At 36.1% G+C, this 12,282-nt stretch overlaps 1 protein-coding gene across 3 annotated transcripts in view; it reads left to right on the plus strand.

Moving 5' to 3' along the window:
- fgd5a (FYVE, RhoGEF and PH domain containing 5a) overlaps positions 1 to 12,282 on the plus strand; it is a 47,827-nt gene that overhangs the window by 17,454 nt on the left and 18,091 nt on the right. For all 3 annotated transcript variants that reach the window (XM_082155233.1, XM_082155234.1, XM_082155235.1), the window contains exons 6-7: positions 4,394 to 4,545; positions 5,168 to 5,324. In XM_082155233.1, the coding sequence (XP_082011359.1) occupies positions 4,394 to 4,545; positions 5,168 to 5,324 (309 nt within the window). The remainder of the gene's footprint in view (positions 1 to 4,393; positions 4,546 to 5,167; positions 5,325 to 12,282) is intronic.

The following is a 12,282-nucleotide window of genomic DNA, read 5'->3' on the forward strand; positions in this document are numbered from 1 at the left end:
AGACAGGAGTAGCAAACTTCACCCACATTACGTCATTACACAACACTTGTTGTAGTATTCAACAATGTACAATTCTTCTCATGAACACAACAATAGCTTAATATATATATATATATATATGTATATATATTTGTAATTTTCTTTATTCAGCATCCTTGCTGAAAAAAAGTATTAATTTATTTCAAAAAATATATATTACTAACCATAAACTTTTGAACTGTAGTGTATAGATGTTGAAGGGTTCATTTGAGTTCATTTTAAAATAATTGTCAAATAATTTCAAAATACGTTTACATTTGTTTTCATTAATATTCCACAGAAAATGCCAAATTTATGATCTGTTATAATCCCTCTTTAAAAGCTATTAAGCGGATATTTCAACATGAATTCAAACATTTCTCATCATATTCTTTCAAGACCAAATTATCTGTCCTATGTTGTCTAAATTCTTATTAGAGCTACATACACCTACTTTGTCAGTGGTTGTCATGTTTTTTGTTTTGTTTTTTCCTTCTGTAATAAAGGGAGCATATCCAACATCTCCAACGTTGCAAAGTACCACTGGTTTCTCCAGATTCTGTAAAATATCAAAAGAGTCAGAATTATTATCTGTCTGAACAGATGATACAGCAAGAGCAGGCTTGGGTTCAGATTTAACATTTGACATCTCAGAAACATCTGAGGCAAAGTTGAAAGAGCGACACCTAAGTAAAAATATTTTCTTGGTTTGCTTAGCCTGTCATTTGTTTCCCCCTTTTTATGTATATATAATTTTTTCTCTCTATCACTCACTTTTTTTTGTCTCTATCACTCACTTTGTGCTACAGGACAGAACATGTGGCCTATTGTTCCATTGTTTGATATTGAATAACACCAAAATACAAAGAATTTCCAAAACCTGTCCCTAATGGGAAGTTATGCTCTTAATTGTAGTGCAGGTTTCTAGGCATGCGAATAGGCATGAGATTGAGAAATTGCAGCTTGCTTATTTTTTTCTGAAATGAAAAGCATGCAGAAGCATAAACAATTACAATAAGACAAGTATCTCCCACCGGCCAATTCATTCCTGTTTCATTAAGCATCAGACACTAGCTGAACTGTGAGAAAGCAATAAAAGTGTAATGAGTCTTAAGAAGGCAACTGTAAAACAGAGCAATTTCATTACAATGAACATTTGGAAAGTTGTCAGGGAGTTTCAGCTATTGAGATGCTATCGGAGGAAACAAGTTTCATAGCACCTAGGAGTACTGTATAACAGCACTGAGTTATTTATGAGAGCATTGACAAATGCCGACACGGCTGCGATCGATACACATTGATTCATTTGTGAAGCTCAGAAAGGAATTTTAGTGTATCACCTCCCAGCATGACCACTTACACGTCTGTGTGCGCATTCATGATGGATTTTGTTTAATGCCATCACTTTCCTCATAACGGACACACATTCCCTCATGGCTTTGCCTGTGAAGACATTTCAGAGCAGATTTTACCCCTTCCTGGCGATTCATAAGGTACATGACATGTGTATGTATAATGGGACAAGTAAATAAATCCTCTATGGATCCTGAGCCATCAGGCTAGTGGACCCGAACAGGCCAGCTTATGACCGCTCAATTCAACTGTCTGTTATGGCCAAAACAAATATATTCAGCAGAAACTAATAACATGTTCCCCTGACGGGTGGTATGTGGGCAAAGATTGTGTCAAAGCTGGAGGCTCGTGCGCAGGCAGCTTGGAGCTCAATCCAGTTTTGGAAGCTAATCCTGAGGGATGAATGTGGTCAGAGTTCAATTCAAATGCAGGAGAGGACAAGTACAGATTATTTGATGTATTTGCACGGAAGCCTAAGGGAGATGGTATAGTTGTCACGAGCACGCCAGGCTCTACCTCACTCACTCAGCCTTCACAGTCAACAGAGTACTAACCACGCACACCTGCCACTCATCAGCCCTCATGACCAGTACTAAAGCACACGTACACACACCATCAATAGTTGTCCTGGAAACTTACCTGGAAATACTACCTTAAGCTTTTGTAATCTTCTGCAATGCTATTACGTGTGTGTGTGTGTGTGTGTGTGTGTGTGTGTGTGTGTGTGTGTGTGTGTGTGTGTGTGTGTGTGTGTGTGTGTGTGCGCCTGGCAGCTCTTTAAGGGTGCTTTCACACGGGCAGTTTAGTTCGGAACAGGGCACGGTTCGCATGAAAAATCTCTAATGTTAATGCTGTCATGCGGACTCGGGTGCGCACTGGGGTACCGAACCCAAGACTACCTGGAGGAGGTGGTCTGAATTCGGTTGCACTCGAACCGTGCCGTGGTTCGCGTGAACGTGAAAGCAACACGGAAAGCAACACTTGTTCAGGAAGTAAAGTAACCTGCGCATGCGTTTTAGCTGATTATGATGTATTTAGTTAAATAAAACACATGTAAGGGATGATAGTGTTGATGATTTACCTTGGATACGAGCGAAAGTGAGCCTGCAGTGTGCAAATCCACTGTCTCCTCAAAAGAGTCCATTTGCAAGCAGCAGAAAGCCACCTAATGCGACACACACACACACACACACACACACACACACACACAGTAAACCTGTGTTGTTCACTCAGCTGCGCATAATAGCACTGAATTAATAAAAAACACAATATGTTGACCCGTGTTGTGTTTTCTATCATGCGCCGTGCGCGTTTTTGCGATGACATAAGATGCACGCAAACACACCAGGGTCCGATAGAATCAAGTTGAGTGTGAAAACAGACCAACGCTGCGGGGGGCGCCGGGAACAATCACGCTCGCACTCGGACCGCAGCAAGCGAGTCCAGTGTGAAAGCACCCTAAGCAGTGGTGTAGTCTACGTGATACGCAGGTATACGCCGTATACCCACTAGAAACGGCCAAGGATTTCCGTATACCCACTTAAAAAAAGCGTGAGGATACGTAACAACTTCGTTTTGTGTCAGAACTTTCACACTTTCATTCATAAATTCACCCCGTCTGTGTTTGCGAAGCGCCACGGATAGAATCGCGGAATCCAGTCACGGAATTAGGCTATTTTTGAATGAATAAATCTCGATATGGACTAGTGTCTGTGAATATTAAAGTTAAAAGAGACTGCAATTGTTCTACGCGTCTCTGGGAATGAGCGCTCAATGTGTGCCACACACACACACACACACACACACACATACGCACGCGTGACTCTGACTCACGCTCGTGTTGTTTTCAGCGTTTCACTGTATTGAGACATGATGTAGGATACATATGTGCACTTCATCGCAGAGCTGCTATGAAAGTCACTTCACGAGAATTTCACCATTTAATAAAACTATCGTCATTCATTCGTTTCATATAGCCTACACACAGAAACTGTAATGTCTTTACGACAACCTGTCAAAATAAAAGTTCGGTATAACTTGAAGAAATTATAAAATAAATATATTACCATTGCACAGTAGAGTATACTTCAAGTAGGCCTAATAATAATAATAATAATAATAATAGTTCATTAAAACACACAGAAACTCATATGTGTACAACCCACCAAAATAAAAGTTCGGTCCAACTCACATAAATTAGAAAGAAATTGCACAGTAAAATGTATTTTAAAATAATAATAATAATAATAATACAATCTATTAAAACGTTATTTTAAGGGAATATCACACAAAGTTTTTCAACAGTAAACTTGCCAAAACAATAACACTTTTTTTTAAACACCATTTCTAAAAGCAAATTTGTATAATGTTTTAATTTTTTTAATTTTTTTTTATTGTCAGCTGATAAAACCTGTGGTTCAAGGACCATATTCATGTAACATCTAAGGCTAAATGTAGCTCTTAACTGGCTGAGTTGTGTTTCTTATAATAAATTGACATGTTGATAACACTTAGTATTTCATAATGCTCTCAATTACATGTCGATGCATACTGTATGCATTAGTGAGTGTGGTGGTGCTTATGGGGTGACGCTCTGGGACGGGCGAGTATGAGGTGGGGGGTGGGTGTGTGTGGGTGGGGGAGGGGGGGGGATTACAGTATACTCACTACAAAAAACTAGACTACACCACTGACCCTAAGACAAAACCAGGTATCATCAGTCTCCATTGTTGCTAATTAACCATCTCTTCAGTTCTTACCTGCATTGGATTCTGTTCCTGCTGATTCTTACAATAAACATCCCATTAGTTCTTCTTCAATATTTGTCATCATCCTTGTGTCTGAGGCTAATCCAGACTCAAGTTCTCTGCATTTTGTTTCAACTTTTTCTTTTGCCACTGTTATCCATACAGACTGTGTTTTTTTTCTGGGAAATTGGAATACAGAATCCTGTGGATGCATTTAAACATGACCAATTATGTGATTAGAATTTTTTTTATATTTGATTCCTCTTTTTCTACAGGACTTCAGGGGAGCAGTGGAGTCAGCAGTAGGAGATGATGAGGAACCTCTGTTAGAAAATGTGAAGCTGGACGAGATCATGAGCACACTTCCTCAGGCCTACCATCTGCACAATGAGATCCTCAATGAGCTGGATACCCGCATTAAACAGTGGTGAGAACACTCAAGCACTTTACACTGATGCACACTATACTAATGCACATCAACATACACGAAATGTACACATGCTTATGCACATATTTTATAGCATGGCATTCCATAAAAAGTCCATACTTATGTTATATATAACGTGCATCATTTACAAGCTGCTAATGCATGCACTCCACATCTACTGTATGCATCTCCCACCTGAGCCACATGCTAATAAAGACGAGCTCAGCGGCGTTTCCTCAGAGGAGGCAGTGCCTCCTCAAAACGTGTTTAAATTGTCACTGCCTTTATATATTATTTTGGACTAAATATAAAAATATAAAATTTTGAATTTTAAAATAAGATTTATACTTATAAATAGAACATTCATTACATTGTTAATGTAAAAATACAAAATAGAATTGTATTTCCTTTTTTAATGTTATATAAAGTAGTGTTTATTTAACCAGGAAAATGTGATACATGAAGTGTAGCTGATGTGTTCTTGCTTGCTTACACACACAGATCTCTTATTTCTTTCATAGCAGTACATGTGATGTTGCAGTAGCACAATCCATTATAATGCCATCATGAATGTCCTTGGATGCCCTCTGAAAAGTTCTCGTTGTTTCCCATTCATCTTCAGGGAGGACAGCCCGTCAGTGGTTGATGTCATATTAACGCGCCGGGCTGAGTTTTCAGCCTTTGCGACCTACATCTCAGACTATGACCGCAGCATGTCACTGCTGGAGGAGAGCTGTAGACAGAGTAAAGCTTTTGAGGATGTGGTAAAACAGTTTGAGGTGAGTTCTGAGATGAAAATGTTGGAATTTTGTGTGTTTGTTTGGGAATTAATCTTAATTTGATGATTCCTTTGCTCACGGTTCATTTCAGTTTATCTTTCAGTTGAAAAGACTGGGTGGGATGATGTTATGCCAAATTTATTTGTTATAAAGTTATATATATAAAAAAAGAAAATATATATATTTTTTAACTAGATTTTTAAAGGGGTCATTAAGCAGTTTGGCGCGCATTATTAACAAGAAGAAACTCGTTTACTCCAATCACTGCTCTGCATTCTGCATGAGATCGCATTACACCGGAGAATTCAAATGTCACGAAAGGCTGATTCAGGTCTGGGCTGCGTTTCCCAAAAGCATCGTGAGCTAAGTTGATCGTAGAGGCCATTGGTGGCAATGGTTCTACGATCTACTTAGGCATACGGTGCATTTGGGAAACGCATTAGTCTCTGTCGTCTGTTCAACGCAGCGCTGTTGTCTTTCAGCGATATGGTCGTCGTAAGAGTGCATTGTTTGCGTTCCCTCACGTGCATTTCGCTACCTACCAACACATAAGGAAAATATTTATGTAAAAAGTATTTCACATGTACACACACGAGCACGAAAGCGTTTTCTGCGCTGAACAACGCAATGAGTTTAACAACACTCGCAGCATAAATATTACTATTGAAATTCTAGGTCCTGGGCCTACTGTCAAATAAAATAATTAGTCTATTATTTTTTTAGAATCTTATTTTTTGTCATATCAAACCTTTGGTTAAGATTAATCTTTTTAATTTCTTTAAATTTGTTCTGTGTAAACCATGTCTGTGTAAACTACTCAGTATTCTACACATCTGCTATTTTAATTATCAAAAATTTTGATAGTGTACCATAAGTTTGTCATTCATACTTTGACAAGGAAAAAAACTGCTCTAAAGAGAACTAACACCTACCACCCCACCCCACATTCATGCTTTAAAATTATTTTGGTGGGTCTTGAGATAGATTATTCTTGTCTAGGTGGGTCCTGGAATGGAAAAGTTTGGGAAACCCCTGTTTTAAGGCTTGTCAGTAAAAGGCCACTGTTATGATCGACTAATGTCGTTGCATAGGAAACAGTATCAACAAGTGTTTTGAAAACATTATCCATATAAAACCATCATTTAAAGACAAAGCATGGTTGATGCAGCTGCTGTAAGATCAGTTCGCTGCTTCATATTTTTACTAAACGTTCTTTGCAAACTATCCATTACACTGTTCCTTGTTTACAAAACAAAATGCTCCGAAACAAACATATAATCATCTGACGTGATCCAGAAATGGTATTCGTTTATAAAAACTCTATTCCATTACGATTGTGGTGTCGATCGTGGTAATAAGAACCTGCTAGAGATGCTTTACTAAAATAAAATAAAACATTTGATGTATTTTTTCTCCTTCAGCATTGGTGGTACTAGATTGTGTTTCAGATTCACTGTCTGATTGATTTGAGCACTTGTATGCGTATTTTCTTTAATTTATCTATTTGATATTTAATTTAATTAAATTATATAATATTTGTCATTATATATATATATATTTTTTTTAGATTGTATTTATATACAAACAAATGTATTAACAATATAAATATAAACATATGTGTTATTATCCCTTAATAATATTTTTATTAAATAATGCGTTCAATAGCAAATTACTTTTTGATGGAAATAGTTGAGAATCTAGTAGCATCGACTGCTGCAGTTTTGGTACCTGGAGTGTATTAAGGACACAATCGGTTCACTGTGCCAGCAATATTCATGACAGAGGCTCCGCTGATTCATTTAATTGGTGGAGTCACTGACCACACATTTCAATGGTGATCGGGATCACCAACGACAGGAAGCCAGCTGCCCTCGCTCATTAATATGCATGAGCATCTGTATTCAGAGAAGCCTCCTTGGGTGGTAGACTCAAAATTGGACCATCAATGTATAGCAGGGAGAGATCAGGAAAGGGATAAAGAAAGGCTGATTTAGCCAAAGGTCATTTAAATGTGTGCGTTGTCATCAGCTGTTCTCATTGAAAAGTAAAAATCTGGGTAGATTATTTTCTTATACTCATTAATTGAGCCTGCTTACACGCTCATACGTTTGTGAAATGAGTTGAGGTCTGTTTTATATTTTTTAGATCAAGGATTGCATCTTTAATAATGTGTGACAGCTTGCCATGGGTTTCTCGAGTGGCTTCACAATCAATAGCAGAGGCTTATGATCCAAATAACCCCAGAGTAATGAAACGAGATTAAGATGTAATTTTTGCCTATAACCGCACATATTATTCTTTTCAACACAATGTAATTCATTTCTGGGTGTAAAATGTGCTCACTCAGTCCTCTGTGAGTCCTGGTCAGTAATGCTGCAGTAACGCTTATAGGCTTTGACTGGGTGATGTATGTACTGAGCATCACTGGTTGCCTCTGGTCACTCTGCACTAATGAAACCAATAGAGCTGACTCTCAGTGTTGAACCACTGCGCAAACACACAAGTGAACAACAAGGTAGGCTTTTCCTTACATTTCTCTTAACCTGCCAACCATTATTCTAGCCACTGCTGACTTGTTTTATTCACCAATCTGTGCCGTGATGCTTCTCTTGGCTCAGTTAATGGGAGGAGATGCATTTGTTTTATTGATTGGGACCTGAAGGTGTACAAGTCAGGAGTTTAATCGCCTGCTTGACTCTATCAGTAGCCTATATACCACCATTGTCAGCACTGCATATCAGCTCTTTAGAATATTTAGTTAAGAATATGTCTGCATCATATTTCACCCAAAAAGAAAGAAATTAGAAATTAAATTATTCTTTAAAAAAAATGATGCCTGATTTAAGGCCTGTTCACACCAAGGATGATAACTATAAAGATAACTTAAAGATGCAGAAATTTGCCTTGATCTTTTGACATATGAGGTCTTTTACCATTAAAACTACCTGCAAGTTTTATAGCTTAAAACGTCTTCCTTATAAACGACATGACTGACATTTGCCTACACTGGATGTGAGCGTCACATCAAAAACAAGTACCCATTATAATCACTGATGCTGTCTACACTGGATGAATACAGATGCGCATTCAGTGTCTAAATTTTGTGTTAGGGGAGTCTGTCGACAACAGGACAAATGTAAGAGTGAAAGAACATTCGCTTTGAAACGTCCAGTCTAAACAGCTCGTTTGCGTCTTGTACAGATTTCAGAAGGATCTCAGCGTCGAAAACAAGTGGATGATTTATTGTAATGCATAATGTAATGGATAGTTTGCAAAGAACATTTTGTAGAAAGATGAAGCAGCGAACTGATCTTACAGCAGCTGCATCACAAACCATGCTTTGTCTGTAAATTACAGTTTTATATGGATAATGTTTTCAAAGCACTTGTTGATACTGCTATGCAATGACATTAGCCAATCATAACAGTGGCCTTTTATTGACAAGCCTTAAAGGAGCCGCCCCTTAAAAACAGATCATTTCAGACAGAGAGGCAGAATAAAGATTAAAAATAATAGTATATATATATATATACGCATACAGTAATATTTAACATTATAAGTGTACCTCAAGGAATATATTAAAATAATAAAAAATATCCACGTCATGACCCCTTTAAAATAGTTTCAAAAAGCCGTTTTTTTTTGCCGTGTGACCTGGACATGCTTTTGTGAGATTCAACCAGGTAAATAAATCTATCTATTATATTTATCTTGTACTGTAGAATTTACCACATTGGTTTCACTTGTGTGGCATTTTGTATTAGCAGCATTTTAGCTTTTTGATAAAAGATAGTGAATGCATTGAGGATAGAGGATGTATTAGGAATTCTCTTCTCTGGATCCGGGCTTGTGTAATCTTATTTTGTGCGTGCATGTGCGTGCTGGGTTGATGACAGAGATGAAGTATCAACTGTAGCTGATCTGATCACCGCTGTGGTCTGATAGGATTAAACCCTGTTCAGCTACACTGTTTACGAGGGGTTTTCACCACAAACGTGTGTGTGTGTGTGTGTGTTTATAAGTATCTGGGGGTGTGTGTGCAGAATGTGTAAGAAGGAAGGAGACGAAGGTGGGGTGCTCTGAAAGAAATCGAGAGAGAGAGAGAGAGAGAGAGAGAGGGAGAGGGAGAGAGAGAGAGGTGATTGTTTGCAAGCTTCATGTTTATATTCAACATTCTACAGCATTTTCATACCATGTCCTTTTAGCCCTTCAGTTTATAATAAATTATTTGCAGAAGGTGTGACTTAATTGTGGGAGTGTAAACTCAGATAGATTCAGATCTATCTTTTCATCTATCCATCCACCAATCCATCCATCCATCGTCATGCATCCAACTAATATACTATACTATACTACCAGTCAAAAGTTTGAAATAGTTAGGATTTTTAGATGTCTCATATGCTCATCAAGACTGCATTTTCTTGATAAAAAATACATCAAAAACAGTGATATTGCGAAGTATTATTACAATTTAAAAGAAAAGTTTTCTATATCAATATATTTTAAGATGTACACTTTGTTCTTGTGATAGTAAAGGTACATTTTCAGCAGCCTTTATTACAGTCTTCAGTGTCACATAATCTTTCAGAAATGATTGAAATATATTGATCTGTGCTCAGTTATTATCAATTATTATCAATGCTCAATTATTAATAATGGAATAATGTTGAAAACAGCTTTTGCCACTTAATATATACTGTATATACATACAGAAATTTGACAAAATACACATATCAAAAAAAAAAAAAAAAAAACACAGATAAACAACAATATAAGAATAGTCAAGGAGAAAAAAGAAAGAAAAGAAAAGAAAAGAAAGACCTTATAATTTGAAATATGTATCCTTTGGGGGTGTTGAGTGTTTTAAGGTATTCAGTAATTTAACATCTTATACCCATTCTCTCCTCACCCCACTCTCCTCTCCTCTCCTCCAAATCCTCCCAAAAATAACAATGATAATCAAGTCATACGATTTTATGATTAATATGGTTATCTGTGCATATCCTCAGGTGAAGGACGGTGCGCCTCCCACAGAACTTAATATTTTTGTCGAAACCATGATACATTTTGTTCATTATACTTTGATGAATAGATTCAAAAGAACACCATTTATTATTGAAATAGAAATCTTTTGTAACATTATAAATATCTTTACCGTCACTTTTGATCAATTTAATGTGTAAAGCTTTCCTGCTATTCCTGGCATTTTGATCAAATAAATGCAGCCTTGATGAGCATAAAATACTTCTTTCAACAACAACTTTGACTGGTAGTATATATTTATATAGTATTTTTGGAAGATGCAATCAAAATCCACTTGGCTCAAACTCCATATGATAACATATAGTGACTATGAGCAAGCATGGTATTTCTGTGTGCATGTATCACTATTACACAGTGTTGCTCCTAAATTGTACAGGTGGAAAGGACAAGATAAAGACAGAACAAGACACTGACACACATGCACACTCATCTGGCATTTGGGCAATGAGGGGGAAAAAAAGCTAATTAGCCGAGCAGTCTTCTTAAACAACCCTCAATTAAATCAGCTGTCCGCACAGGCGCTGCTTCAGCCGGACCAGTGCCTGATTTGTGTAGCCTGTCTGTTCTCTGGCACAAGCCACTGTTCCCTCTCTTGGCTGTATCCCAACTCGACTGGAGTGCTAACGCTAAATATCTACCCTTGCAAACATACACAAAGACTGGCCACTTCTTCAGCACAAATGTCAATTGGATTGCAGTTTGGTGCAAGTATTCAGTGTGAGGCTGTTCATTAGGTCTACTGCCTTCAACAATGGAGCCATGTTGTGCTTAAACACTGGAATCTGACAGGCTTTATGGTCAGGATGAGGTTCACTGCAGTGAAGAAACGGTACATAGAGGAAGTAATTAGATAATGGAAGACAGGTGCAATGATATTTAGAGTTGAAGAGTGAGATGCTACATTCACACAAAAACCTTAAAGTGCCTAATGTAGACTTTCTGCTCACATCCTTTTAAATGTGGTTAAAAAAATCACTCCTCAACATAACATCATCAACACGTTTCATAATCTTTTAATATGATGGCATATTATCATATTATAAGTCTGTGCATTAGCATGACATTTTTAACTATTACTATATATATGTGTGTGTATATATATATATATATATATATATATATATAATACATCAATATATCTGCTAATATAGATTTAGTGCATCAGTATCTGTATAATATACTTCATAATAGTGCAGTTTACTGAATATTTTGAATAAATTAATATTTTATAAAATAAGACATTTTATTTAATAACTGAATACTTTAATATTAAATATTTTATTTTTATTTTATCATTTACTCAATGTAATAGTTTATAAAATAATAAATTGAATAGAATTTGCCATAATTTAGCTTTTATTCACCCCAATTATTTAATTTAATTTAATTATTTAATTTAATTTTAAATAATATTACATTTTATTATAATAATAATATTTTTTTGTCACCATTGTTGTATTGTATGAAGTGCAGTATAAATAAATGTGATTTGACTTAAAACATTTCAGTTCAATTTAATATCTTATAAAATATTATATTGAATTGAAATGTTGCGCTCTGTTCACCCTTAGTATATTATATGAAATTAGAAGTTTGTGCATTATCATTAACTTTTTAATTCCAACACCAATGTAACTTGCATCAGTTTGTATTTTAAACAAATCACTTTACAGTGGAATTTACGGAATATTTTAAACATTAAATATTTTATAAAATATGTTTTATTTAAAATATGAATATTTAAATGTTTAATGTTTTATTGCATTTATTTCAATTCAATATTTTATGAAATATTAAACTGAATAAAAATGTTGGCATAATTTCAAGTTAGATTGGTGTAGTCAGTATATCTAGTATTTTAGATGTAGTACATCATTTGAATTTAACAGTCACATTCTGTGTGATTTTTGATGTT

The sequence above is a fragment of the Leuciscus leuciscus genome, assembly GCF_965113295.1.
Source record: "Leuciscus leuciscus genome assembly, chromosome: 23".
Lineage (NCBI taxonomy): Eukaryota > Metazoa > Chordata > Actinopteri > Cypriniformes > Leuciscidae > Leuciscus > Leuciscus leuciscus.